The sequence below is a fragment of the Muscardinus avellanarius genome (genome assembly GCF_963383645.1).
Source record: "Muscardinus avellanarius genome assembly, chromosome: 1".
NCBI lineage: Eukaryota > Metazoa > Chordata > Mammalia > Rodentia > Gliridae > Muscardinus > Muscardinus avellanarius.
This window is the reverse complement of record NC_137786.1, coordinates 236,322,655-236,349,266: the sequence shown is the minus strand read 5'-3', so window position 1 is coordinate 236,349,266 and position 26,612 is coordinate 236,322,655. Positions and strand designations below refer to the sequence as shown.

Sequence of the window (26,612 nt, the reverse complement as noted above, 5' to 3'; positions counted from 1 at the left end):
CTGTCTCAGCCTCCCGAGTGCAGGGATGACGAGCGTGCGCCACCGCGCCCGGCCCTTTTTATTTTGACTCACTAGGTTTCTGGGCATCTCATTAAGTTGTTGAAGCTGGCCTCAAACCTGTGATCCTCCTGTCTCAACCTCCCAAGTACTGGGATCACAGGCATGAGCCACCATACCCAGCTTAATTTTACTCTTTATTAAAAATACTTACTAAAAGGTTTTGGCGAGTCCCCTTGGCGCATAGAGACACGCGGAGATCCATAGTAGATATTATGTATGGATGCCTTTATTCGTGGGAGATCGGCCCTCCCCTTTCGGCCCTCCCCTCTCGGGCTCCTCTCTGAACTCTGCACTCTCTTCTTCCCGACCAGGAGGTGTGGTCCCCTCCCAGAATCACAGAGCTCCACCTCCTAGCTTCCGGCCCCGCCCCCTGTGGGGCAGGGGTGACTGGAACCTTTCACTTGCCTCACAGCCGGGCATGGTGGCACACACTTGTAATCCCAGTATTCGGGAGGCTGAGACCAGAGGATCGCAATTCACAGACAGCCTCAGCTACTTAGGGAGGCCCTTCGCAACTCAGTGAGACCCTGTTTCAAAAATAAAAAGACAAAAAAATAGGGCAGAGAGTGTAGTTTGAAGGTAAAATACCCCTAGGTTCCTTCCCCAGTACCGAAAAAAAAACCCTTCATATTAATTACTTTATTACTTTATTTATTTATTTATTTATTTATTTATTTATTTATTTTGGTGGTACTGGGGTTCCTGGAAGCCCTTCTACCTTTGGGCTAAACTCCCAGATGTATTTTATATTTTTACTTGGAAACAGGGTCTCTTAAGCCAGCGATGCTGGCTTCGAACCTGTGTGATCCTCCTGTCTCCGCCTCCCAAGTGCGGGGATTACAAGCGTGCGCCACCACACCCGGATATTTACTGCTTTTTTTTTTTTTTTTTAGATATTCATTATTTTTATTTTTTAACAATTTTTATTGAACATAAATGGTATACATTTAAACTATATTTGGTGCCCTCTCCTCCCACCCCGTTTTCCCTTCCCCCCTCCCACCAATGGTTGTCCAGGTTAACCATGTCATATTCATAATTTTACACATATTCTGATGTAGACCCTCATTAATCAAGTTCAGCCTTCCTCCTCTCCTATCTTTCCATTCAGACTTTGCTGATATTTCCCCTCCATTATCTGGAGTCCCACTGGTATCCTCTGTGTTTCCTAGTTTGGGCATATTTACTGCTTTTGATATCTGGTCTTCGTAGAAGTTACTGAAACACAATTGAGATTAAGATCACCAAGCCCCCAGCACCCAGACATAGCGGCGGTGAACACCAAGACCTCTCTCCTATCAGAGCGTCCCCCTAGTCCATGTCCACTAGAACCTGTCCACCCATTCCTCTGGCCTCCCGTGGAGCCCTTGAGGATTTCATTAGCTCAGTTAAAATGGGGCTGTACCGGATCGTTTGAGCTCTAAGTACATGGACCCCGGGGGTGGCGGGATTCGGACCCAGAGACCACAGGGACACCCAGGGGAGGTGGCCAGGTGAAGTGGAGACCAGCGTGACACGGCCACAGGCCGAGGACACCTGGGGCCCCGGGGCGAGCAGAGAGAGCCAGACCCGCACCCCCGGGCCTCAGGCTTCTGCCTGCACGCCTGTCCACAACACCTCCTGCTTCTCGCAGCCGCCTGTCTGTGGCCATTGGTGGCCGCAGCTGCGACGGACTCCCACGGAGGTCACCGCGTGTCCCTCCTGGAACGGGGAGTCCCAGATGCCAGGAACCAGCGCACCTGGGGCCGGCTCTGGAGGCTCGGGCTCCACCTGGCTGAGACGGCTGTCTGCCCCTTGGCCGCAGAGGAAGGCTGCTCCGGGGAGCCTCGCCTCCGCCCCTCCTTCCCCCTCTTACTCTGTGTTTCTAGGGGCTGTCCGTGCGTGGGTGTTCAGGGCTCCTCTGTGAACCTCCACCCAAGCCCTGCAGGGATTGGGGTCTGCAGGGCCAGGGAGTCTCAGATGCTTCTCGCTGGGGCCCGGGGAGACTCAAGGCCTTGGGGGTGACCCTCCCGGGCCCCAGCGAGGGCCTGTTTCACGACACCTGTCCAGAACCTCAAGTCTGGCCTCTGTGGGGTGTGAGCCTGCTGTGCCGTTCTCCTAGGTGGGCACCCATCCCTCCCAGCCTCCATACAATTTGCCAGCGTCCTAAGATGCCCTCAGGTGGGGGTTTGGGAGCAGCGTCCGAGGCCTGGGCGGGCACTGAGAGCCGGAGCCTGGCAGAAGGCTTCGATTCAATGCAGATGTCGCACTGACTCCCAGCAGGTCCTTGAGGGTGCTTCTGGAGTGCCCGGTGGGCAGGACGGAGGGTGACTAACTGCACCCCCCTGCTCAGGTGGAATGGGCTTCCGTTTAAGGAAAAGTGACCCCGTTGCTTGAACGTCATGGCTCCACCTGCCGCTCCCTGTCCGGGTAGAAGCCGTGCGGGCCTCCCCAGGCTCAGCTCCACGCAGGGCTGTGTGACCCGGAGCAGGCGGCTGGACTTCCCTGAGCCCAGGTCTCCATCTAAGTACCAAATGCCGGGTACTGCTGTGAGGATTAGAAGTGGTGGCGTACGCTGGCAAGAATGGGCCTGGAGGATATTACGCTGAGCAGAACCGGCCAGCCACAGAGCACACTTGCCGTGTGGCTCCACACGAGGTCTCGAGAGTCACCAGGCCGGACACACAGTCGGCTGGGGGAGGGCCAGGCCCGGGGAGGGGCAGGCGCAGTGTTTAGTGGGAACAGAGTGTCAGTTTGGGGGGTGAGGGCGTTCTGGAAGTGCATGGTATGGCGGTGACGGCTGCCCACCCTCTGGCTGCATGTAAGCCCCTGAGCCGCGTACTTAGAAGTGGTTAAGATGAGCCCGCGGCTGTTACCCTGCAGAGTCCCCTCACCAAAAGTGATTACCAAGTACACAAAAGAGTTGTAGCCCAGGGCCTTCATATTGTAAAGACAAGTTGACATAAGAAATAACTTCTAGCAGACAGGAGAAAACTCCCCAAGGACATGGGCGGTGGTCCACGTGACCCCTTACATCTTGGTCGTAACAAAGGCTTGCACCAGCGATAATGGGCGGGCACACCTGCATCAGATGGAAAGATTATCCATTGGCCAAGCAGGACGGAGATAGTGAATCCTTATAATCATACCAAAAGGCCTGCTCCGGAGATAATGGGCGGGCCCACACCTGCATCAGGAGCAGACCGCTTAAGCAAGATGGGAGACACTGAATCTTTATAAAAACTGTTCTGTGCTCAAAAACTTAAGGGTCTTTTTTTCTTTTTCTTTCTCTTTTTTTTTTTTATAGTACTGGAGATGGAACCAGGGGCCTTCTACCTCGAAGCTCCACCCCCAGCCCTGTTTTTTATTCTTTATTTTGAAACTGGGTCTCACTGAGTTGCAGAGGGCCTCACTAAGTAGCTGAGGCTGTCCTCGAACCTCAATCCTCCTGTCTCAGCCTCCCGGATGCTGGGATGACAAGTGTGCGCCACCACGCCCGGCAAGGGTCATATTTTCAAGGCACTCCACTGCGTCCCTCCGATGCAGTGCTATATTATTTTCTCCCTTCTTTCTGCCTTTGTAATAAAAAACTTGCTTGTAGAAAAAAAATGAGCCAGGCATGGGGTGCGCACCTGTGATCCTAGTACTTGGGAGGCTGGGACAAGAGGACTGCAGATTAGAGGCCAGCTTCAGAAAATTAGCATGACCCTCGGCAACTTATCAAGACCCTGTTTCAAAAAATTAAAAGGGCTGCGGGTATAGCTCAGAGGTAGAATGCCCCGTTCTCCCCCCAGGGCTTCCCCCACCCCAAAGAAGCGGCTAAGATGGAGAATGTTCTATGTATTTTATCACAATTAAAAATGCCTTTGTAAAGAGTGGGGAATGTAAGGCAATCACTGCGCCTGTGCTCCCCTAGGCAGCCACCCGGCAGCGGAGGACAGGCTTGACACTCTGTTCTTGTAAACCTTTCTTCGGTTTCAATCTCAAAAAAAAAGTCACAACAGGGAGCCTCAGAGGGAGAAGTCTCGCTGCCGAGAGCCGGTGCGTGTGAAGATGTTAGAGTCTCACGCCTGCGTTCCCACAACAGAGGGGAAACCGAGGCCTGTGGGGACTCGCAGCAGGCTGGCGCCGGGGTCTCCGTGCAGAGAGCAGTCCGGTCGCTGATTCCGAACACGGGCCGGTGCCCACGAGCATCGCCACTGCTGCTCCGCGCCATCGCCCGGCCTCTCGCCCCGGCGAGCTCGCAAGACAGGTGTGGGGGCCGGATTCTAGCGAGTTCCGCCACTGCTCCGCAGAACACAGGTCGGGGGCAAGTCCCGATGGCCGTGCCCACCAGCACACTTACGGTCCTGCCGAGCTCTGCGGTTTAGAGCCCCCTCGCTCTGGGTGACCCGGCGCTTACCACGCAGGACGGTGGAGCCCGTTTTGCAGACCCTCCGGAGGTCCCTCCGGGGGCCCTGGCCGCTCGCTTGACAGCGCAGCGCTGAGTTCACGCGAGGCCCGCCTTTTGAAGGCTGGGCTTGGCGGGAATCCCGCGCGTCAAGCGGGTGGCGGGCTGTTTTGCCTCCTCGGGGGGCACTCGGAGAGGGACCTAGCGAGCCAACCACCCCCACGGGCCCCAAGACGCCCGCCTTCAAACCTCCACCCAGGGGCAGATTCTTTCTGCCCGTACTGTAAGGCACCGCTGATAAAAAAAGGAACCAGTCGCTGGTATTTAAAATCAGATTTCACATGAGGATCCGGGGTTCTGGCTTCTTTTTTCGGCAGCAGCAATAATACCGCTGTAGCTAAGATGGGTGAGTGAGCCGCCTGTCCTGAGAAGACCCCCATCTTCCCTAGAATTGGCTGTGAAAGTGAAAAGCGGCGGGCCCCGGGCTACTTTTGACAGTCGTTGTCAGGAACAGGTGTGAGGCCACCCTTTCTGGCCAGCCATGTCTTCTTAGAAGGACAGAGGCGCCATAGCAGGGCTGGCCCGGCCCCAGCGCCCGCCTCCCGCTGCCCGAGAGTGTGGACGGGGTGGTCGCTGTCCAGTCTCCACAGGACGGTCTCCCGGTCCTGCCCCTCTCTGATGGGGCTTCCTGGGCTGGCTCTGCGCCCGCCATGGAAGCCAGATGTCCAGGGCTCTGCGGGTGGGGGCGCCCCCAGCACAGCCAAGCCGAGGCCGAAGGCTGTGGGCGAGTTGACGTGGAACCCACGTCGCGAGAGTTGGCAGTGGGTGGCTGGGGACCTGCGGGGCACGGACACGGCGCCGGCCGGGGGTCGCAGCCACGCACACTGGACGCTCGGGCGGGTTTTCTGTGCTGTCCCTTTTCCGGAGCAGTTTAAAATTAATTAAAAATGCCGTGGAGGGGGCAGTACCGTCCTCGCGGGCGGGCGATCTGGCAGCCAGGCGCGTCCCCCTGTTTTTAACACTGACAGCAGATTGTGGGATTGACGGCTGCGCCTCCTGGCATTTCTCGCTCGCTTAAAGACACAGAGTGGAGCCCCCTCCCCCCGCTGCCAGGCCCCTCGCCGCCCTCCCCACGTGGCAAGGGAACCCCGACCTGGGCTCTCATCAGGGGCCCGAGCCCCGAGCCCTGGCATCATTGTGCCAGCGTCAGGGGAGGAACCCTTGGCCGGTTGCACGGGTGAGTCTGAACACGGTCCTGTGGCTCAGTTTCCCCAGAGCCATCGTGGAACCTTGTAAGGGGCACAGGGCAGGGAAGGTCCCGGGCCGGGGTCCCCTCCTCCCTGCCTGGCCCTGCACCCTTTGGGGATGGGGTTTGCCTTCCCAGTTTAGGTCTTGGTCTCTTCTAGCAGACGGGAAGATGCCGCCCCACGCTAGAGGCCTTTGAACACACATAAACCCTGCACCAGCACCCTGTGCTCCCAGGCGTTGGGTGTCAGGGGCCTGCGTGACCTTCTGGGTGACCTTCCCGTCCCGAAACACATCTTAGGGGCCGGTACGTGGCGTCCATTAGAGCACCAAGCCCCAACTCTTCCTGGCCGTGTGGCCGGGGGCAGGTTCCTGAATCTCTCTGAGCTGAGGTGGCCCCCTCAGAAAAATGAGCGCGCTGCCACGCGACGTGACTCGCTGGCTCGCCGGGCACCACGCAAGCTGGCATCGAACGTGCTGGTGCCTCTCGGTCCTGAGAACAGGCCGCCCGGGCCGCGGGCCGGTGATCGGCGTTCACCAGCCTCGTGTTCCTTTTCTCTTTCTCTCGGTCCTTCTCGCCTTTTCGTTTGGATACTGTAGACTGAACCCAGCAGCATTCTATCTCCAAAGCAACGCCCCCGGCCCCTTTTATTTTAATTTAGTTTAGTTTTAAAACAAGCTCTCGCAAGTTTGCTCAGAGTCTCACTAAGTTGCTGAGGCCAGTCTTGAACCCATGGTCCTCCTGTCTCAAGCCTCCCAAGTACTGGGCTTTGCTGTTTAGTTAATTTACAGAGGAGCAGCCCAGTATGCTGAGGGCTCAGGGTTTTTCTGAAACCCCCCAAGGGGGAGCTTGTCTTCTACCTGGATGAGCCGATATCACCCCCATTTTTTTGTTTTTTGGTACTTGGGCTAGAACCCAGGGCCATTCTACCTCCGAGCTCCACCCCCAGCCCTATTTTTCATTCTTTATTTGGAAACAGGGTCTCACTGAGTTGCAGAGGGCCTCGCTAAGTAGCCGAGGCTGGCCACAAACCGCGATCCTCCTGTCTCAGCCTCCCGAATGCTGGGATGACAAGCGTGCGCCCCACGCCCGGCTTCTTTTCAGCTGCCTTTGTACGTGGCTGCCCCCCAGGGGCCCCCACCAGGCATCTGGGGCCAGGCCTCCGCCTCGGGCCACAGGCTCTTCCTGGGGACGTGGATGCCCCAGCATCTCAGGAGGTCCTCACTGCCCCAGGGCGCGCGCTGTTCAGTCGCGGGAAGCCGGGAAGCCGAGACAAACCCGAGTTGCCCAGCACCCCTTTCTGGTGTCTATTTTCAGCCTCCGCCTCAAACAACTTGGAAGCCTGCTGTCTCTACCCTTTGTTCTGTCCTGCCTGTCTTCCATCTCTGGGTAATTATGGGAGATGTTTATTCATTCACGAAGGGCCCTCTGTTTGATTCTTAATTTCATGGGGCCTCTCTCTCTTTCCCATCCCAGAAATTCTGTTTTTTATTAGGGTCTAGTTTCACGTGCAGAAATTAGACCTGGCCGCTGGGAAGAGGCTCTGTGGATGGCGTGGGGGCCTTGCGTACGGTCCGGGGCCTGCGGGCCGGCCCGCGTCCTTGGCGGCTAGGGTGGCATGTCCTGTTGTCCCGAGGCAGGCAGAGGGGACCGGCAGCCCCCGGGGACAGCCTCCGTCCACGGTGCGGGCCTCCCAGCTCCGAGCACGCGCCCTTGGTAGTTGAGGCGGCTGCGTAGAAGGGATTTTGTCTTGTGCTTAGCAGAGACCTGGAAGAGCCTTGGCCTCGCCAGACTCCATTTCTCTGCTTTTCTTTAGAAGGAAAAACTTTTGCCGCCGGCGCTTCCCGCAGGTGGAATTCGCCTTCTCACAATCCGCCACAGCGTCAAGCCCTTATTAGCGGTCTGACTCTCTCTCTCCTCAACATTTACTGTGTTTTGGTTGACACACACTTTCTTGACATGTCAGTTGAAGATCCCACTTTTATTTTTTATTTTTTTAAGATTTAAAGAAGTTTATTAAAAGATAGAAATATAGCGGATAGGTACAGCCCCATACCGGACTGGCATGGAGGGGTGACTCGAATGAGTACACCAACCCACTTTTATTTTTTTAAGAGGAAGTTTTCTTCCAGTGGCCTGCTCAATTTACCTCTTTGAGGGAAGCAATCTACCGTGTGTGTCCAAACCGTAGAAATACTCGGGCCTTTGACCGCGGCTGTCCTCCAAGGCTCAGAGATGATTCCCAAGAAGCGCGTCGCTGGTGCGGGACACGTCCGGGCCGCGTATTGACGGAGCGCAAACGCATTTAGGCTCCAATCTAAGGAATCTGTCCTCTAAAAGGACAGTGCTGCCTCTAGGAATGTTATGTAACATCAAACAGGACACTGTAAATCTGTGGCAATAGGCTAAGTGCCCGTGGCGGGAAGGAGGCGGCCGGCTGCGGGCCCCAGCCCCTCCGCAGCGGCGTGGCGGGCGGCCGGCGAGCCTGCGCTCCCTCCCGCAGGTGCTGACCACCCTGGCGAGACGGGAGCCTGGGGACACATTTCCCGCCCCCACCCAGTGGATCGAGGCATGGCGGTTTCAGGAGGAAGCCGGCGCTCTAATCTTGTAGGCACTGCTCTGCTGACCCAAATAAGAAAATGGGACATTTGTCAGGGTTTTTATTTTTTCTTTCTTTCTTTTTTTTTTTTTAAACAGAGTGCTAATGAGTTGAACTAATGTGTTGGAGCCTCCCCCATCAGGGGAACAAAGATGCCGAGCAGTGGGGAGGGCACAAGGCCCCCCCAGGGGCCCCACCAGCAGCCTGGGAGAGTGGCCGCCAGGGCCACCTCGCCCGGCCGAGCAGGCAGATGTCCGGTTAAGGCCGCCACCCCAGGGAAGGAGCCCCGGCCAAGGCAGGAGGACCCACTGTCTCGGCTGGGCTCCGTCGTGCGTCTGAGGATGCCTGACCGGGCGGCTGTTGTCCCAGGGCCTGCAGGCTGGGGGTCCGCGCTGCGCGCTGGCTTCTCCTGAGGCTGTGCCAAGGGCATCTTCTGCACGTGTGCGCACACGGCTGTCCTGTGTGTGTCTGGGTCCTGACCCTCTCCTAGAGGACACCGGCGTGTGGATGGAGCCCACCCTAGCGACCCCATTTTAATTGAATCACCTCCATTAACGCCCTTTATCTGAATGAGCTCGCATTAGAAGTCGGGGCTTTGAAAACACGGATTCTGGGAATGACATGGTTTAGCACCTACCCCGCTCATCCCTCCGCTGCCTCCAGAAGCCCCCCAGGCCCCTCCAGAGGCCAGCCTCCAACCTTGACCTCGTGGCCTGCAATCTGCCCGGCCCAGCCCCCGACGCCCGGCCCTCTTGGGGGGGTCTGAGGCTCCCGGCACAGGTCAGGGTTAGGGTTATCAGATGACGCCAGGTAACGTCTCCTGGCGCGGAGAGCCCGGAGGCAGGTCACACCAGCTGTTTGGGTCTAAAATCAGATGTTTGGGGAGAGCGAGAGGCATTGAAGAAGACTGCCTGGAGTGGGGGACCCCCGAGCCTAGGGGACCATCACCTCCAACACCAGGGCTCTCTCTCCACCCCGCAAGTCAGTCGGCCCACCGCGAGGCATTGCAGAGAGGAGAGATGTCAGGTGTGCAGCAGATGATGGCTTGGGTCGCTGTGGCCATCACTAGTAATTTGGGTTTATCCCATCACTACCATCTCTAAAGGGGGCTGGAGCCAGCCAGGGGGTTTCTGGGGTGCAGTTGAACTCATCCCCGTGAGGTACGGTCAAGTCCTGTTGGCTCAGTGGCCCGATAGGGTCCCTCAGAGTGCCCAGTGCTAGCCAGACGCAGTGGCACACACCTATAATCCCAGTACTTGGGAGGCTGAGTCAGGAGGATCGCAGGTTTGAGGCCAGCCTTGGCAACCTAGGAAGACCCTATTTCAAAACAAAAAATAAAGCCAGCCATGGTGGCACATGCTGTAATCCCAGTACTTGGGAGGCTGAGACAGGAGGATCGCAGGTTTGCAACCCACCTCGGATACTTAGTGAGGCTCTCTGCAACTCAGTGAGACCCTATTTAAAAATAAAGAATAATGATCCAGGCGTGGTGGCGCACGCTTGTAATCCCAGCATTCGGGAGGCTAAGACAGGAGGATCGCGGTTCACAGACAGCCTCAGCTACTTATACTCTTTGCAACTCAGTGAGACCTGGTTTCAAAATAAAGAATAAAAAAATAGGGCTGGGGATAAAGCTCGGAGGCAGAATGTCCCTGGGTTCCATCCCCAGTACCACCAAGAAAAAGTAATAGTAATAAAGGATAAAATAGGGCCAAGGGGTGTAGCTTGGAGATAGAATGCCCTTGGGTTCCATCCCCAGTACCGCAAAAAAAAAAAAAAAATTATTAAATAAAAGGGGCTGGGTTTGTAGCTCGGAGAATACCCCTGGGTTCAATCCCCAGTACCACACACAAAAAAGTGCCCAGTGATGGGTGGCCAGGACCTGAGAGGAGACCCATTTCACAGAGCCCCCTGGGCACAGACCCCCTTGTTCCTCAAGCTCCCTGCCTGGAACAGCCCTACCTTAATAACAGTGAAGGCCTCAGGGGCTCTCATCGGCCACCTAGTCCCAGAAGGGGGCTGCCTTGTTATCTGTGGGAGGATGTGGAGGGAGAGAGCTGACCTCCTCAGTCTCTGCTGCCCATGCCAGCCACACCAGATGTCAGAACCTCCGTCCAGACCCTCTGCTCTGCTGGGGTCCCTTCTCAGATCAGGACGCCCCTCAGAGCTGACAGGGTCCTTGGATTTAGCAAGCTAAAGGACTTTTAGAGAGCATACCCCCCTGTTTGGATGTGGGGAAACTGAGGCCCGGGGGAAAGGGGACTGCCAGCCCAGCCGTGGGTATATCCAGGCTGCACACACGTGCAATTTAGCGACTCCGGCCTCGTGCAGTGTGGTGGGTGAGGGCTCTCTGTGCGTGGTAGGGACACTGGTTGTCTTGACCCCCAGCTGCTGGTCAAAGCGAGGCTGGCACTGCCCCAGGAAGCATGCCCAAGAGCTGGGGGGTCGCCATGGTGTCCACACCACTTTAGTCCTCGTCGCGCTCTGCAGGGTGGCCTGCAGGTCACAGAGGTCCCCCTCGCCTCCCCGCCTGCAGCCCCGCGGGCGGCCCCTGGGCCACTGTCCAGCCCACAGATGACCTCGCTCGCGGTCCCCTCCCCGGACCCCTCCCTGAAAGGCTGTATTCTTCCTGGACTGTGGGGCTCCCTGGCACTGTTGTGGTGTCTAATCTTAACTGTGCCCCAGCTCGGCCCTGGAAGAGATTGCTTTGAAGGTTAAACCGGTCACCAAGTCCTAATTAGTTTCCAGAATGCAAGTCTGCACTGGCTCCACCGAGGAGGTGCTGGAGCAAGGAGAAAGGCGGCCTCTCCCGGCGCCGTTAGCGGCGCTTCACGTCCTGGGTGACCGTGCTCCTTACTCTTTCTTTCTTTCTTTCTTTCTTTCTTTCTTTCTTTCTTTTTTGTACTGGGGGTTGAACCCAGGGGCCTTCTACCTCCAAACTATATCCCAAGCCCTATTTTATTTTTGTTTTGAAACAGGGTCACACTAGGTCGATGAGAGTCTCAGTACTTGCTGAGGCTGTCCTCGAACCTGCGGTCCTCCTGTCTTTAGGTGGTCAGGCCTGCAGAGCTGTCCTTGGCCCGACACGCGCACACCTATTAAGTATAATTATAAGTACGCTCACGAGCCCACAATTTCCACACTCCCTCAGGGGTGGAAGCTCGTGCCAGAGAACCCTGCTGCTGATAACAGATGCAGACTCCAGACAGAAATTGTATAAACACCAACAGCTGCTTATCAGCTTTGCAGGCAACTGAGAGAAGACAGAACTGGCCATGCTGGGACCACGGGCGGCCTGTGCTGGGCAGGGGAGGCTCCGGTGAGGCCCGGGATCATCAGGGCTTCCCTGACAGAAGTGGGGTCTTACTGGGTGGAGGATTCAGAGGTTGGCGGTTGGGCTGAGGCTGCCTGAGTGGCTGGAAGTACAGGAGGAGTCCTGCAAACACAAGCACCCCAACCTGCTCAGAAATTGCCCTCAAATCTTTGATAGCCTCCCGAGCTGGCGTGTGCAAGGTGTGTGTCCAGGGTGTGCAGCGGGAAACAGCAGCTTGAAGCCCAGAGCCAAGGGGCGATTTCAGCGGCTCTTGGCACAGAGGAGACAGGACAGAGTTGAATGCCGCCGTGCTGGAGGAGCGTGGGCTGTCCACGGAGGGGCGCTGGGGGGTCCAAGGCGTCAGGGCTCCTCCTAGGACCAAACCAATAGCGACTCCTCCAGCAGAACCTCAGACCACGCTTCCAGGACAGGCTGTTCTGGCAGGAGTTCCACTTCCTGCTAGAAAAGCTTGCTTCCGAGGACGGGCCCAGAGCCCAGATTCTCCACCACACCTCAAACACGACGTCCAGTAAAAAGTCAGAAGTCTCTAGACAGGTGAAGAAGTGTGGCACATAACCAAAGACACCCACGATTAAAAGGGGCACAATCCCAGCCCGATGTTGACCTGCACGCGGATGTCAAAGTACCCGGAGCGCGCACATAAGCTCCCACTGGTGCTGTGTTGCGTGGATCCAGAGCACGGCAGGGCGCACGACTGCCCCTGCCCTGTCCCGGCCCCCGAAGGCCCCTGCTGTGGGGACACTTCTAGAAAACACACTTTTTACAAGGGGATCCCAGTGAAGGACTCAGCCAATGAGCCCCTTGTGGGAGGTGGACAGTGTGCCTCCGTTTAATTTAGCGTGTGTATGTGTGTGCATGAGTGTTCCTGCGTCCATGCCTGTGTGTGCGTCACTGGTGACTGAAGCCAGGGGATTTCTGTCACTGAGCTACACCTCCAGCCCTATTTTATCCCTATTTTGAAACAAGGTCTTGCTAAATTAGGGCACGCTGGCCTCAAACCTGTGAGCCTCCCGCCTCAGCCTCCCAAGTGCTGGGATTACAGGTGTGCAGCACCGTGCCTGGCTTCCGCATCTCCTTATTAGTGGGTCCCGCTAATCCCACCGTGGTGCCCCACCCTTGTGACCTCACCTAACCCTAGGCATCCGCAGCGTCCTCAGCTCCAAATACCATCCCATGGGGACGGGCTCCTCAGCCTGTGGAAGTCGGCAGTGTAGCCCTTTAGCCCAATGGGCATGGTTGTTCTAAGTCCCTTCCAGAGACCTCGGCCGCTTTGCATCACTGCGGAGGGAGCCGCTGGGGGTCTGATCTGCACGTCCTCAGGGACCCGGGCCTCCCTCAGGTCCCTGCCTCTGCAGCCCAGTACACGATGCCCAGGGTGTGGTCCAGGAGGCCGTGGGGAGGGAGCAGCTGGCGGGGTGGAGGCAGGTGCCGCTGTGCATGCAGCATCCCTGCCGGGGGCCGATAGAAGGCCGGGAAGTGCCTTTCCCCTGCGCCTGCGCCTCCTGCAGGACCTCAGTGGGTCCCACCACCGGTCCTGTTCTTGTGCAGGCGCAGGCGCAAAGGGTCCAACGCTGAGGTCAAAGCAGGGTAGGACACGGACGCGGACACCGTCCCTCCCAGCCTCCCGCCGTCAGGGCGGTGTTATAGCTGCCTCTTGTCCTTCCGCCGCTCAAACTGCAAACGCTGTGCGTTCTCTGGTGTCCCCTGTTCACGCCGCAAGCTGGGCCTTCCCTGCCTGTGGACAAGAGGCCGTAAGAGGATCAGGTCTCTAGGTGCCGCCCCGGGAAGCAGGTGCACTCCCTCCGGGTTGGAAACCCAGCGGGTGCCTACCTGGCCCTCAGGGCCTCCCAGCTGGCTTGCCTCAAAGACTCCGCTGATCAAGCCAGAGGACCTGCGCCTGCGTCCCAGCTTAGCTCATGAGAGGGGGCTCAGGACGGGCCGGATGGGAGGTCAGAGGAAACCGAACTTCAGAAGGTCTAAGGAGCCCCCACCCCCACCCCCAAGCCCCGGCTTCCTCTTTCTCTTTCAGAAATAAAAGCAGAGTGGAACATGGTGGCCCATGCACCTGATAATCCCAGGACTTGGGAGGATGAGGCAGGAAGATTGCAGGTTCGAGGCCAGCCTCGGCAACTTAGCAAGACCATTTCAGGATAAAAAGTACAAAGGGCTGGGGTCAAGCCGGGCGTGGGGGCGCACGCTTATAATCCCAGCATTCTGGAGGCTGAGACCGGAGGATCGCGGTTTGCGGACAGCCTCAGCTACTTAGTGAGGCCCTCTGCAACTTAGTGAGACCCTGTTTCAAAATAAAGACTAAAAAATAGGGCAGGGGCTGTAGCCCGGAGGTTGAATGCCCCTGGGTTCCATCCCTAGACTCAAAAAAAAAAGGAGGGGGGCTGGGGTTGTGGCTTGGAGGTAGAATGCCTCTGTTTCAATCCTTAGTACCAAGGAAGGAAGGAAGGAAGGAAGGGAGGGAAGGAGGGAAGGAATGCTGGATGCTAAGAAAGCTTGTGCAGACGCCTTGTCCAGGGCCCCATGGAGCCTGGAGTCTGCCAGCTGAGAGCAGAGCAGATTCCTCCTGCCCGTCCCACCTCCAAAATAGCAGACCTCGCTCCCTCTCCTCGTAGCTCTAGATGACTGCAATTTAAATATTAGTAGGCAATGCTTCTTCATCTCATAATAATTGTTAAATGAATCATACTTTTATAAATAAAGCCAGATATAAAAAGTCGCAGCAGCGATAATGCGGGGTCATTTTGCACAAAGATGTGGGTGTCTGCGGCGTTTGTGATGTTCCCGAGATGCGGCCATTGAAGGGGACTGGGATCCTGGAGGGTCCCTGGGCTGTGGAAACAGAGCCAGAGTGGGTCTCCCAGGATCCCACAGACGGGCCCCGTCGTGTGCCGATAAGGACCGGGGTCAGGAACTCAGGGGAGTGCCCAACACTGAATTGGGCTTTATGCCTGTGACCCTAGTCAGGGCTTTGGAGGCTGGATGCGGGGCTGCGTACAAGAGAGGCCGGGGTCCCCGAGACACATCCAGGAAGGATCCCAGGCTCAAGGGAAGGGGCAGGTGGCAGCAGGGGCCTCAGGGCCACCCCTGAAGGCATTCCACCTCTGAGCTACATCCCTATCCTGCTGCCCAATTTTATTTCTTACTTAGAAACAGCCTCACTAAGCAGCCGAGGCTGGTTTGAACCTGTGGTCCTCCTGTCCCAGCCTCCCAAGTACTGAGATTACAAGCGTGTGCCACCCCGCCCAGCTCACTCGCACACTTTTGAACTTAAATGTCTTAGCCTGGTGTAATGGTGCACACCTGTAATCCCAGTACTTGGGAGTCTGAGACAGGAGGATCGCAATTTCAAGACCAGGCTTAGCAACTTAGCGACACTTTCAGCATACCTAGTTAGACTCTGTTTTAAGAAAAACAGAGAATGCCGCCCCTGGGTTCAATCCTGTTTCTTCTCTCTCTCTCTCCCTCTCTCTCTCTCTCTCTCTCTCTCTCTCTCTCTCTCTCTCTCTCTCCCTCCCTCCCTCCCTCCCTCCCTCTCTCTCTCCCCCACCCTTGGGTGGCACCATCGGCACCCTTTTATAGATGAGGACCAGCAGAGGGATCATAGAGGGGCTTTTCCAGGGTCACAGCACTGGAAGCCCCCGGGTGGTCCTGCCCCAGTGCGTCCCGTCTCCTCACCCCGCCCCTGTACTGCAGACATGAGCTCCGGCGATCCTCGAATCGGCTATTTTCATTGTGTAGAAGGGGAACTGAGGGTTGAGGTCACTTAGCCAGCCAGACCACAGCTGTGGGACACGTAGGGCAGGGTCAGCTTTTAGAGCCGGACAGCTCAGCTCGCACGGCCACGCTGAAGCCGCGGCAAAGGTCGTTAGCGACACCCAGGGCGCCATCTTTCCAAGACCCGCCGGCACGTCGGAGCCTCACTGCGTGTTTAAATACCTGGCGCCTCCTCCACACCAGACCTGGAATGCTCTAGAATGTTCTGGTGTGCACAGAGCCTTTTTTATTCAAGAAGCAAAATTATTTTTGGCCTGTGGTCAGGCAGTTGTCAAAAGATGTGGAAAATAAAGGGCTTGTGAGTCTGGGTCTGAGGAGGGACATTCCTCGATGGCTGGGGCTGGGGGTGCAGGCCATGGCCTGCAGAGGCCCCAGGGGGGCACAGAGGCTTGGCACGGGCCCCGCCAAGGGGCTGGCACCGCAGCCAGGTTGAGCCGGGCAGAGCTGGTGGCCAAGGGACCAGGCAAGGAGGCTGGCAGTGTGAGTTTATTTGGGGGACCCCTTGCTTCCAGAGCCCCCCCTCCACTCTGCACTCCCACTTTTTACATGCCCATGGACGTCACGCAGTCCCAGACACGAGAGGTGCCGCCGCCACCTGGGGTGGGCAGGTCCACCGCAGGGGCTAGACGGTCACTCTGTGGTCCAGGCTCGCAGCCCTGGCCCATCTCCCTTGCCCATGACGTCCACGAGGCATGGAGCCTCTCCACCGCTCTGTAGAAACGTGGCCAGCGCGCGCCTCTGGGGCCATTTCAGGTCTTCAGTGAAGAAGCCCGTGTAGGGACGAAGGGTCTCTGGTTGGGGGGAAGAGCAGACACAGGGCCTATCTGGTATGTGGTCCTGGCCGACTCGGCCCCATGGCTGCAAGCAGGGAGACCTGGCCCCTGCAGGACCCTGGGCAGTCTCCCGCCCAGCTCCCTGAGCCCCACCGACACCACCCAGAGTCCTGCAGCTGGTCATGGGGAGCCAGGGAGGGGTGCCACAGGGACGCCCCAGAATTCCCAAATCTGTATAGGATGCATCACTCTGCGGAAAGGACCTTGGTGGTGGTAGTGGGGTCCAAAAGAGACAGGATTCCAGAACTCCCCTTCTCCATCTTAATTGTGTGTGTGTGAGAGCGTGTGTGTGTATTGAACTCGGGGGTATTCTACCTCCAAGCTATACCACCAGCCCTAATTTTTATTATTTAATTTTGAAACGGGTCCACTAAGTTGCAGAGGGCCTCGCTAAGCAGCCGAGGCTGGCTGCGAACCTGCGACCCTCCTGTCAGCCTCCCAAGTACTGGGGTGACAAGCCTGCGCCACCATACCCAGCTCTTCATCGTAATCTTTGCTCCTCACCCCAGCTCTGTCATCCTCGGGGTCCTGAGAGCCACCGTTACCCAACTCCTGGGACTTAACCCAACCTCTGCCATGCTGTCCGGCCTAACAAAGCAACCCGGGTCAAGGCCAGAAAGCGGCCCACGGGGGACAGACGTGTGCTCTCCCTAGAGGACCCCAAGAACAGGGAGCCGCAGCGGTGAGAGGCCAGGCCCCCCACGCTCCCCAGAGGACTCCCCGCCCCGCAGAACCAGTTCTCTCCGTAGGAGCGGGCAGAGCGGGCTGCGAGCTGAGACAGGTGCCGATGTGGTGGATGGCCGCTCCCCGTGGGTGGGAAATACATGTTCCCTCGGGCAGGTATGGCCGGGCACAGGGCGGGTGATGCCAGTACGGACACAGGCGGCCTGTGTGTCGGGCAAAGTCGATGCAGGGAGTTGCATGGGGTCTTTATTTGGTCTTAACACCCAAAACCTGGTCTTGCCCCCTCCCTCCCTGTGCCTTCTGAGAGGGCGGTGGGCCTTGGTGCCTCAGTGCCCCCTTCCTGTCCCCTGAGCCTGCACGGCCCTGCACAGTCCACAACTCAAGGGTGCGGGCGAGGTCTGGGCAGCAGGCCTGCTCCACCCCAGGCCAGCCACCTGCTCTGGGGAACGCTGGCTCCTCCTCCTCCGGGGGGGGCATCCAGGGGCCCCATCTGTCTCCTCTCTGTGTCTCCGCCTGTGGGCAGTGTGGAGGAATAGGGGCTCGTGCGCAGGACTTCTCCTGGGCCACATGTGAACACCGCTGTGTGCTCCTGTCTGGGCGGGGGGGGGGTCAGGTTCTGCTCTGGGGGCCTCTGCACGTCCCGCCAGCGTATCCGAAGGCCTTTCAGTGCCCTGCCTCCTCTGCAAGTCGGAGATGGGGGCCTCTGCACGTCCCGCCAGTGTATCCGAAGGCCTTTCAGTGCCCTGCCTCCTCTGCAAGTCGGAGATGATGCAGGATGCCCAGTCTCCCCCACGACCTCCACCCAAGGTCACCAGCGGCTCACAGGGGCGGGGGGCCGTGGAAGCTGTGGGTGGTGCCGGCAGGGTCTAAGGCGCGCGCCCAGCCTCTTGGCGCGCCCGCGGCTGTACAGGAGCAGTGGCTGGCATGGAGGCTTGGCTCGGAATGAGGCTCTGTGCTTTTGGGAAGATATTGATCACGGACAGATGGAGAGAGCACCGAGCATCGCTGGGTCTCCCAGAGAGTTCCCTGAGCTCTGGCGAGCTTCCTGGGCCCACGTGGCCGGGCACGTGGCTGGCCGGGCCCCCAGCCCATGGAGGAGTTCCCCTTACCCACCCACACGCCGGCCTCCCAGGGCTGGCCAGCTGGGGAAGTTGGCTAGGCCTCTGGCCAGCACACCGCAATGTTCCAGAAGGCCCCCCAGCCCCGCCATCAGGAGCTCTGGAGCGTGCCCTGCCTCGGAGAAGGCTTCAGTTCCTCCCACACGGAGCCAGAAGCAGATCCGTCCCCAGGGGAGACTGTGCACCGACCCAGGTTCTGCTGAGAGCTGGTCAGCCTCGTCCGGAAGGTCCCAGGAGCTGCATGGACCGTGTGTGGGACTCGGTGGCATCTTGGGTCCCAGGGCGGTTTCCCAGTGTGCATCTTTGAAAAAGCGCACCTGCCTTCCGTGGCACGGTGTGGTTTTGATGTGGCCGATGCTCCCTGTATGTTCCGTGGGAGACGGTGCTTCAGTGCCCGGCTGATATGAGGCACTACGGCCGGGCCGGGCGCGTTCACCGTCCCAAGCGTGGCCGCAAGGCCGGCGCCCGCGGCTCCAGCACGCCAGCCCCCTCTCTCTCCCACCGCCATTTTTTGTTGATGGGAAGTGTGTCGACCATATGGAATTCAACTTGAGTGTTCCTGTTGGTTCCCCAGCTCCTCTGTCTTCCATCTTTTTTAGATTCGGAAGCAGTTCTCTTAGCAACCGCAAAAAAAAAAAAAAAAAAAAAAAAAAAAAGCACACTTAATTACAGCCCCACCGCAGCAGATGCTAGATGCCTTGGGCTGCAGAATCTTGCCCCCCCCCCGCGCCCCCCCATATTTCATCCAGCTCCAGCAAGACCTTTGTCCTTGGATAGAAATATCCGTCCCCCGCCCCAGGGCAGGCAGGACACTCCCCTCCCGCCCTGTTTGCCTTCTGGGTGGAACTTTCTCAGGTGGGCATTTCAATGCCAGAGACACTTGGAGAGCATCTCTGAAAAGATGGCTTTTCCAGCTGCTTGCCATCCAGCGAGCCATCCCTGGCTGCCTGGCAGTTCATTTTGTTATCCCTCTTAAAGAAAAAAAAAAAAAAAAAGCACCACGCAGGAGGGCACAGCATCCTGCTTTTTTTCCTAGGGTCGCTATCACAATGGGACGAGCCAGGGAGGTAATGGGACCTCGTGTCTAGAATGTAGGTCGTCCTCAGATTCCCGGGGTGCCAGCTCGGCTTCTCGCGGGTCTGGTGTGCACCTTGTCTGCTGCCGGGATGTTTCCTACCACATCTGCTAGCTGACAAACAGACTTGGCTTTTTCTTTAAAAAAAAAAAATTTAAAAAAAAAGAAAAGCACAGCGTGTTATATTTAGCCACAGGCGCGCGGAGCGCCCGGCACCAGCCAGGGTTTCCTTGGATAACTGGGACTCAGTCTCACAAATGCCTCCCGGTGCCGCCTGGCCGCCAGCTCCTGGGTGCTCGCTGCGCGTCCGCCCTGCGCGGGGCCGCTTCCTCGGCGCCCTGCCCTCGGGAGCAGAGTAGAAGAGGTAGCCTGCTCCGAGAGCAGCCCCGGTCTCTGCACAGTCGGTTCCCAGCTGACAGGCAGAATATGGGGTGGGCTTTGTCACCAGCTCGCTGGCTCTGGCATGCCCAGCAATGCTCGGGAGCGCACAGTGCCCAGACGTCCGTCGCAGCCGCTCCCCGGGTCCCAGCTGCTCCAGCACCCAGGGGCCGGGCTGCCCGCCTAGCCTTCCTTCCCTCCAAGAAGGTTATATAACGGGCGGACCACTGCCAAAGTCAGAGAGAAAATGAAGTCCTTGTTGAATGCCTTCACCAAGAAAGAAGGTAAGAAAAAGCTGCAGGGAGCGGGAGCCGGGAGCGTGGGGCTCGGACCCAGCAGCTCTCGCCGGCTCTGGGGGGACGTGGAGGACTCCAGCTCCTCCGAGGATTGCCGGTTGTGATCCCCGTCAGCCAAGGGTATAATGATGTCGGTTTGGCTTTACTTGGTCTGGAAGATTAGCGGGTCTGGAAGTGCCTTATTTCATTATGATTGTAAGCCTCCAGCCCCTTGCGATTTGCATTCCAGCGGTGACTGGGCTAGAGGGCACCGTTGTCAGTAAGTGTTGGGGATCCTGAAGGAAGTTTTAAGCCTTACTGTGGGTGACCCGGAGGGCTACGGAGCGCCCGCCAGGGAAGGTCAGGCGCAGGGCTGGCTGCTTTAGAGCCCCTCCTCAGCGCCCCTGCGCTGGCCCCGGGGGCGATCCGGAGAAGCCAGCGTGCCAGACTTTAAAAGTGCATCCGCTCTTTGTCAGACCTTGTGCGGTTCTCATTGCGGGGAAAGAAATGTATAAATAAAATGCATGTAACACAGCTAAGAAAATATCCACCCACCTAGAGTTTGCAGATTGCCCCAAAGAGGGAAACATTTGGGAGGAATATTAATCATTTCAGACAGGAAAAGAGTTATTTTTAACCCTTTTTGCAAAAATGAAAGAAAAGAAAAGGAAACCCAGCCTTCCCGTGTAAGCTCTCGTCAGAGTTTTGCCAGACACAGGGTGCTCTCGGGCTGATGAAATCGGGTTTCGGGAGATGTTACTTTAAGGAAATGAGGAAGGCACTCCCCAGCCCCAGCTCACCCATCGTAAAATACAACACCGGAGGCACTCCAGTGCTCGGGAAACTAAATTAACGCGGATCTTAGCCATCGAGCGAGGTAATTTTCATTAGGAGGTTCACCCTAACGTCACCTGGGTGGCTCCATCCACATCCTCCGCTTGGTCTTCAGGGTAAAACGTTTGAGAACATGTCCCTGCTCTTTTAATCTTTAATCCTCCTCTCCTATGGCCTCTGATGATCAGCCCTCAGACCCATTCTTAGAGAATTATATGAAAACAGCTGTGCTTAGATTCATTTGCTGAAATTCACTTTCTGGGACTTCAATTCCTGTAATTCGCGAAGAGCGTGACAAGTCCAGCCGGGGGTGATGGCGCCAGGACGATTCTCTGTGTGTTCTGCTTCTCCGTGGATTCTTCCTTAATGAGCTTAATTTAGCTGCTGCAGGATCGTCCCCCGTCTCACCACTTTTCTGTTAAGGGTCTTAATACCTCACCCGTGACATGGGTCAGAAACAGAATCATCTGTGTGGTTGGGGACGGGTGATGGAGGAGGAGGCCCGTCACCGGTGCCGAGGTCTCCGGGTCTGGAGGTCAGGCGGGGTCCTCCACGTGGCAGGCAAGGCCCTGGCGTCCCTCCCCAGGCGTGCCCCCGGAAGCCTAGGGGCTGTGGACCGCTTTCTCCTGGCTGGGTCTGTCTGCCTGCGATTGTTAGCTTCTATGCTACCAGAGTCCTGACTTTCCTTGTCTCCATGGACAACCCCGTCCCGAGGTCATGGGGTCGCCAGCCCTCAATAGGGAGCCACGCCTGGCAGTTCCAACGCCTCCCGTCGCTCCCAGCCGTTCGCAGAGCCCCAGTGCTGAGCACTCGGCCGCCCCACGAGGTGTCTTAGTTTCTGCTTCTCATAGGGAGAGACCGGTGAGGTTCTCATGCGCATGTGCGCTGCACATGCGTGGGGGCCTGGCCAGAGCGCGGTGCTCCTGGGTGGGCAGCCGCGGGCTCCAGGTTCAGCCCCAGAACAAGGGCCTCCGGACTCCGGGGGGACGTGGCCGGCTTCCCGTTCCTGTCCTCTCCCCAGCCTGCCTGGTTGACCTTCTCCAGTGCGTTTACCGGCCAAAGTAGGCATAGGCGGACGTCCTGCTGATGAGCCAGCCGGCTGCTGGGGGCGCCATCCTATAAAGAAGGGCTTCCCTGCAGAGGCAGGGTGGCTGAGCTGTGGGCTCCCTCCCTCACACACTGAACCAGAATGCCAGGTCCCCAGGAAGCCCCTGTGCCTTCCCGCCCTTGACTCCCAATCCTGGTGGTCCAGCATCCCAGGGGGACACAGCTGTCCCAGGAGGGGCTGCCAAGGCCCCCTCTGTCCCCGTGAGCTCTGCCAAGGCCCCCTCTGTCCCCGTGAGCTCTGCCAGGGCCACCTCTGTCCCCCGGCTATGAGTGGCTGGCGCCTGGCTCAGTGCTGGGCACAGCCATCCTTGGCGTCTGTGGCCAGCCGCACTGTGGCCTGTGTCCTGAAGCAGCAGGGGTGGTAGACTCTGCAAGCCTCTTTCCTAAACTCTGTGTGACAGCCTCTTGAGCCCTTAGGTCCCCTCCCCCCAGCAGCCCGCATTTGCTGGACAACACCCCTGGCCTTGGGAGGCACACTCTCTGAAGCCGTTGGGCAGAAGTCCTGCATGAATGGTGTTGACCAGTGAGGATGGCGCTCAGCACTGTGGGTCCCTCGGGGGCCATGGTATCTGCTGTCCCCTGCAGCCTGGACGGCTGTTCCTGGACAGGCCCAGCCTGGAAAGGCCACCCTGCTCCGGACTTAGTTCTCTGAGCACCAGGGCTGTTGCAGGCTGTTCCTCGCCGTCCCCGGGCAGGGCCTCTTGAGTCCCTGGGCACACGGCTCTGCTCAGACTTCCCGGGAAGCACGGTGGCCCCATGTCCTTCTCCGCATCTGCCCATCCGCTTTATCTCATGAAGCTCCCGCTCGACGGGAAGAGGGAGTGAGTGGTTATCCTCACAGACACTGGCCGGCTGCGCTCACTGGCTGGGGCTGCTAGGTCAAGGACCATAAAGCCGGGTGGTTTATGACGAGCGGTCACTGCCCCTCGTCCTGGAGGCTGGGGGCCCGGGATGGAGGGGTCACCGCCCGCTCCTCCCAGGCCTCTCTCCTTGGCTTGCAGGCGGTGTCTTTACCCGGTACACCTTGTGTGTCTGTGTCCTCATGAGACCATCATGACGTAGAATCGGGGCCACCCTGGTGACCCCTAATAACCTGTTACCTATGCATAGGCCCTTGCTCAAGTGCAGCCCCGTTCTGAGGTGCTGGCTTAGACCCAGCTTGTGAATTTCGGGGCACGCGGTTCTACCCATAGGAGGCCAGGTCCAGGTCCATAGGAGGAAGAGCCCCGCGGCAGCTCAGTGTCCGGACTGTGAGCCGGGCGGCCCGTCCCTGTGTCCAAGCCAGCGTGTCTTCCCAGGCCATGGACGCCACAGGCGCTGGCCCGATGGAAGCTTAGACCCCGAGTCTCTTCCATCCAAGACCTCGGCTTGAGTTTCTGTGCCGTGGAGACCATTTCGTCCCCACCGTCTCTGCTTCCGTGTTGGGGATGAGTTCCGGGCCGCGGGGAGCCCCGCTGCGGATTCCACAGGGAACTCACGGCTCGCGTCCTGGGCTCGCATGGGGTGGGCTTCGCTGCACGCGGCCCGGCCTCCGGATGGTTATGCCCCCAGACGTGCTCACCGCCTCTCTCCCCTTCTCTCCCACCCAGTGCCCTTCCGAGAGGCCCCGGCCTACTCCAACCGCAGGCGGCGGCCCCCCAATACGTTGGCCGCCCCCCGGGTCTTGCTGCGTTCCAACAGCGACAACAACCTCCACGCGGGTGCGCCCGAATGGGCCGTCTGCCCCACGGCCACTGCCCACCGCAGCCTCTCGCCTCAGCTGCTGCAGCCGGTGCCCAGCAAGCCGGATGGGGCCCCGAAGAGCATCGCCAGCTACGCCCCCGGGCCCCGCAGCCGCTCCCCGTCGCTCAACAGGCTGGGCGGCGCCGTGGAGGATGGCAAGCGGTCCCAGCCACACTGGCACGTAGGGTAAGGAGCCGGGCAGGCGGGCGAGGTGGGCCTGGGAAGGGGACCCGTGCCCTCTGCCCTGCTGAGAGGAGACCACAGGGCAGCTCCGAGGCTGCAGCGGGGGTGGGGGGCTTCCTGGGGCCTCGCGCCGCCCTGTGGGCCACCTGCCAAGAGGGAGAGGACACAGGGAGAGTGATCTGTGCCCAGCCCCCTCCAAGCTCTGCGCGGGTCCCCCTGCAAGCGCACCGCATCCACGTGGAAGTTCACACGTTAGTAACAAGGAGAAATCCAGCACAGATGAGAAACTGAGACTGAGAGGGTCTACCAGGACCAGGGGGCCAGCTGTGTACCCAGCAGCCACAGAAACCGTGTCAGCCGGTGCTGCAGTGTAGGGACTTTGAGTCTGCCCAGAGCAGCAGGTGCACAGATGGGTCTCTGAAACAGCCCCCTTCCCGGGGGGCAGTGACTCCAGGACAGGCCAGCGCCGGGCAGACCGAGGGGCCACTTGGAGTTTCATGGCCAGGCCCTCCTCCCAGGGCATTTGGCTCCAGGTCTGAGCCCCTATCCCCGGCAGCTCTAGGTGCTGCGCACACCCTCTGCCTCGTCTCCCTCCTTCCGAATCCCCGGGTGGGGAATGCGTTTCTGGGGTCAGCTCACTGCTGGGGGAGGGCACCGCGTTTGGCGTTTGGTTCTGGTTGCTCTGAGCCACCAAGCAGCTGCAGGGAAGGCGGCCTGCCACGGCCTCCGATGCCTGTGGGCTCCGACTTGGGCCGCACCCTGCGCTTCGGCTCTGCTGGGTCTGGCCTGGGTCGTACGGCCGACATGACCCACGCCCAGGTGCCTGGTTCTGGGGCCTGGGGACCTGGCGTTCAGGTGTGGTTTTCCTGTGAACTCGGTTTTCCTGGCTGGTGCCGTATCGGTGGTAATGTTGAGAGCCTCTTTGGTCTAGCCTCGGGTCCCAGACCTGCCCCGCGTGTTCATGTGTTTGTAGGAGTGTGTGTGAGTGTGTGTATGTGAGTACGCGCATGCAGGCTCAATCTCTGCTACCTGGGCGCCCCAGGCTGCCTATGGTGAGCTGTGCCAGCCCAGGCCATGCCCGGAGAGAGCTGGGCTCAGTAGTGCCAGGGAGGAGATTGCCGCGCAGTGCCACCACTGGAAGCGGTTCTGCAAGCCCGGAGGGGTCAGCGCTCAAGTGGTCCTGGGACGGAGCCACTGTCCTGATCGGCTGCTGACCAGGCCTCGGCTGTCATCACCTCCTGGCCACTCGGCAGATGCCCGAGCTGCAGCAGCCCGGCCTGTCGCCCGCCACACTTCCCGCCAGCACAGAAGGAAGAGCCAGCTCCCTGCTCTGGTCTCGTTCTCGCTTTGAGCAACCCCGGGGGAGCAGTTCCAGGTGCTAAGAACAGTTGAAAGCGAAATTAAAGGAGTCCCAGGAGAGCGCCAATTCCACCTCACACTCTGGGCTGCAGCCGTGATTATCATAAAGAGCGGCCTCCCCTTCCCCCAGCACAAGATCTAATCCCACTGGGAAGGCCAGGAACTAGAGGCCCTGCCAAGGAGCCCGCGCAGCAAAGAGTCAAAGCTGCGTACCGTACCTGTGGTTGTGTGTTTGTGCAGTGTGCATGCTGGTGCGTGTGTGTGCACTTAGGTCTGCACAGGCCCATGCGTGTATGTGAGTTTGTGTGTGTGCTTGTGTGTGTTTGCGTGTGTGTGTCCATCTGTGGGTGTGTACTGTGCATTTGTGTATGCAGTTAGGCGTACACATGCCCGTGTGAGTGTGTCTGTCTGCACATGGGTGTGTCTGTGATTGTGAGTGTGTGTGTGAGAGAGAAACGTCACGGCAGCCAGCCTGCCACCGGGCTGGGTGCCTGGACTTCCCGACATGTTCTTGTCGGTTCTAGCATGAAGATTGTACAGTGACCGAGCCCAGGTTGTTCTCAGGGAAACGAGGGATCCAGGGCGGCCGGCGGCAGCGGCACAGTGCCTCCTTCTAGCGAGTGTCCGACCCGCGCTGTCCTGAGCGCCAGATCATGTGAGCAGAGCCCAGGGCCCAGCCAGGCCTGTCCCCTCTGTGGCCAGAACCGTTGGGTAGATGACAGGCAGAACATCCGATTCCCTGGGTACCAGAATTGCTGCGGTCAGGACAGCGGTCCCCAAAGCGTGAGCCGGCCAACTGTCCCGGGTAGGGAGGGCGTCACGGCCCAGCCATCGCCCTACCCTGCCAGGTGGCTCCCTGGCCGGTCAGTCCTGGCCTGTGCCAGCTTTCTTGTCTCCTCCCCTTGGGTCTGCCTGTCCCTTGTCCATCTGCCAGGCCCCAGGCCCTCGCTGGTGGCAGGAGCTACACCCCGAGAAGAAACCAGTTGGTGGGCGTTGGCGAGTGGACACATCCTTCCCCTGAGACCCGCTGTCCCAGCCAGGACCTTTAGTGGATGCTGGTGTCGCCTCCACTGAGGACAGTGGTGGGCAGTGGGGTGGGGTGCTGGAGGCGAGCAGAGATGGCCAAGCAGGCAGGGAGGGGGCTCGCCCAGGCCCGTGGCTCTGCGCCCGTCCCCTCTGCATGCTCACTACCAGCGCCGCACTCACCTGCCTGACTGCCAACTCGGGCCCCAGAAACCCCAGCCAGGCGTAAGGTGTGCACCTCGAGGTGGCCACGACCAGCCACACCCTCTGTGTAGCCCTGAGGGAAGCACAGGTGCCCCCGGCCTGCCTGGGCCCCCACTTGGGTTCCTGCAGGCACCAGCAGCCTGCTGGGGCCAGGGTCCTGCCCCGGGGAGGAGCTGAACTCCAGCAGAGAAGTGAGCCGGCCACAGGGCAGCAGAGCAGAGCGCGCACTCGGGCCTGGAGACGTTCTTACACGGGTGGGGGCTGAACACGAGGGGCTTCAGGGGCTGGGGGGTGCTCTGGGCCTCCCTGAAGGTGAAGTCTCTGCCCCTCGCTGCCCAGGCCAGCCCAGAACCTGAGGCTTGGCATCACCCTGGAGAAAAGAGAGAAGGGGCTGGGGAGACGCCCACACCTGTCCACGGTCCC

At 58.9% G+C, this 26,612-nt stretch overlaps 1 protein-coding gene across 2 annotated transcripts in view; it reads left to right on the top strand.

Moving 5' to 3' along the window:
• The window catches only part of SHANK2 (SH3 and multiple ankyrin repeat domains 2), a gene marked incomplete at both ends in the record, with an annotated part of 444,067 nt that overhangs the window by 151,202 nt on the left and 266,253 nt on the right, over window positions 1-26,612 (top strand). Inside the window, 2 exons of one of the 2 annotated variants that reach the window (XM_080711506.1) lie at window positions 19,730-19,766; window positions 23,288-23,606. In XM_080711506.1, coding sequence (XP_080567632.1) covers window positions 19,730-19,766; window positions 23,288-23,606 — 356 coding nt within the window. Of the gene's footprint in view, window positions 1-19,729; window positions 19,767-23,287; window positions 23,607-26,612 lie in introns of those variants that run through there. The other variant, XM_080711505.1, reaches the window with a different exon arrangement.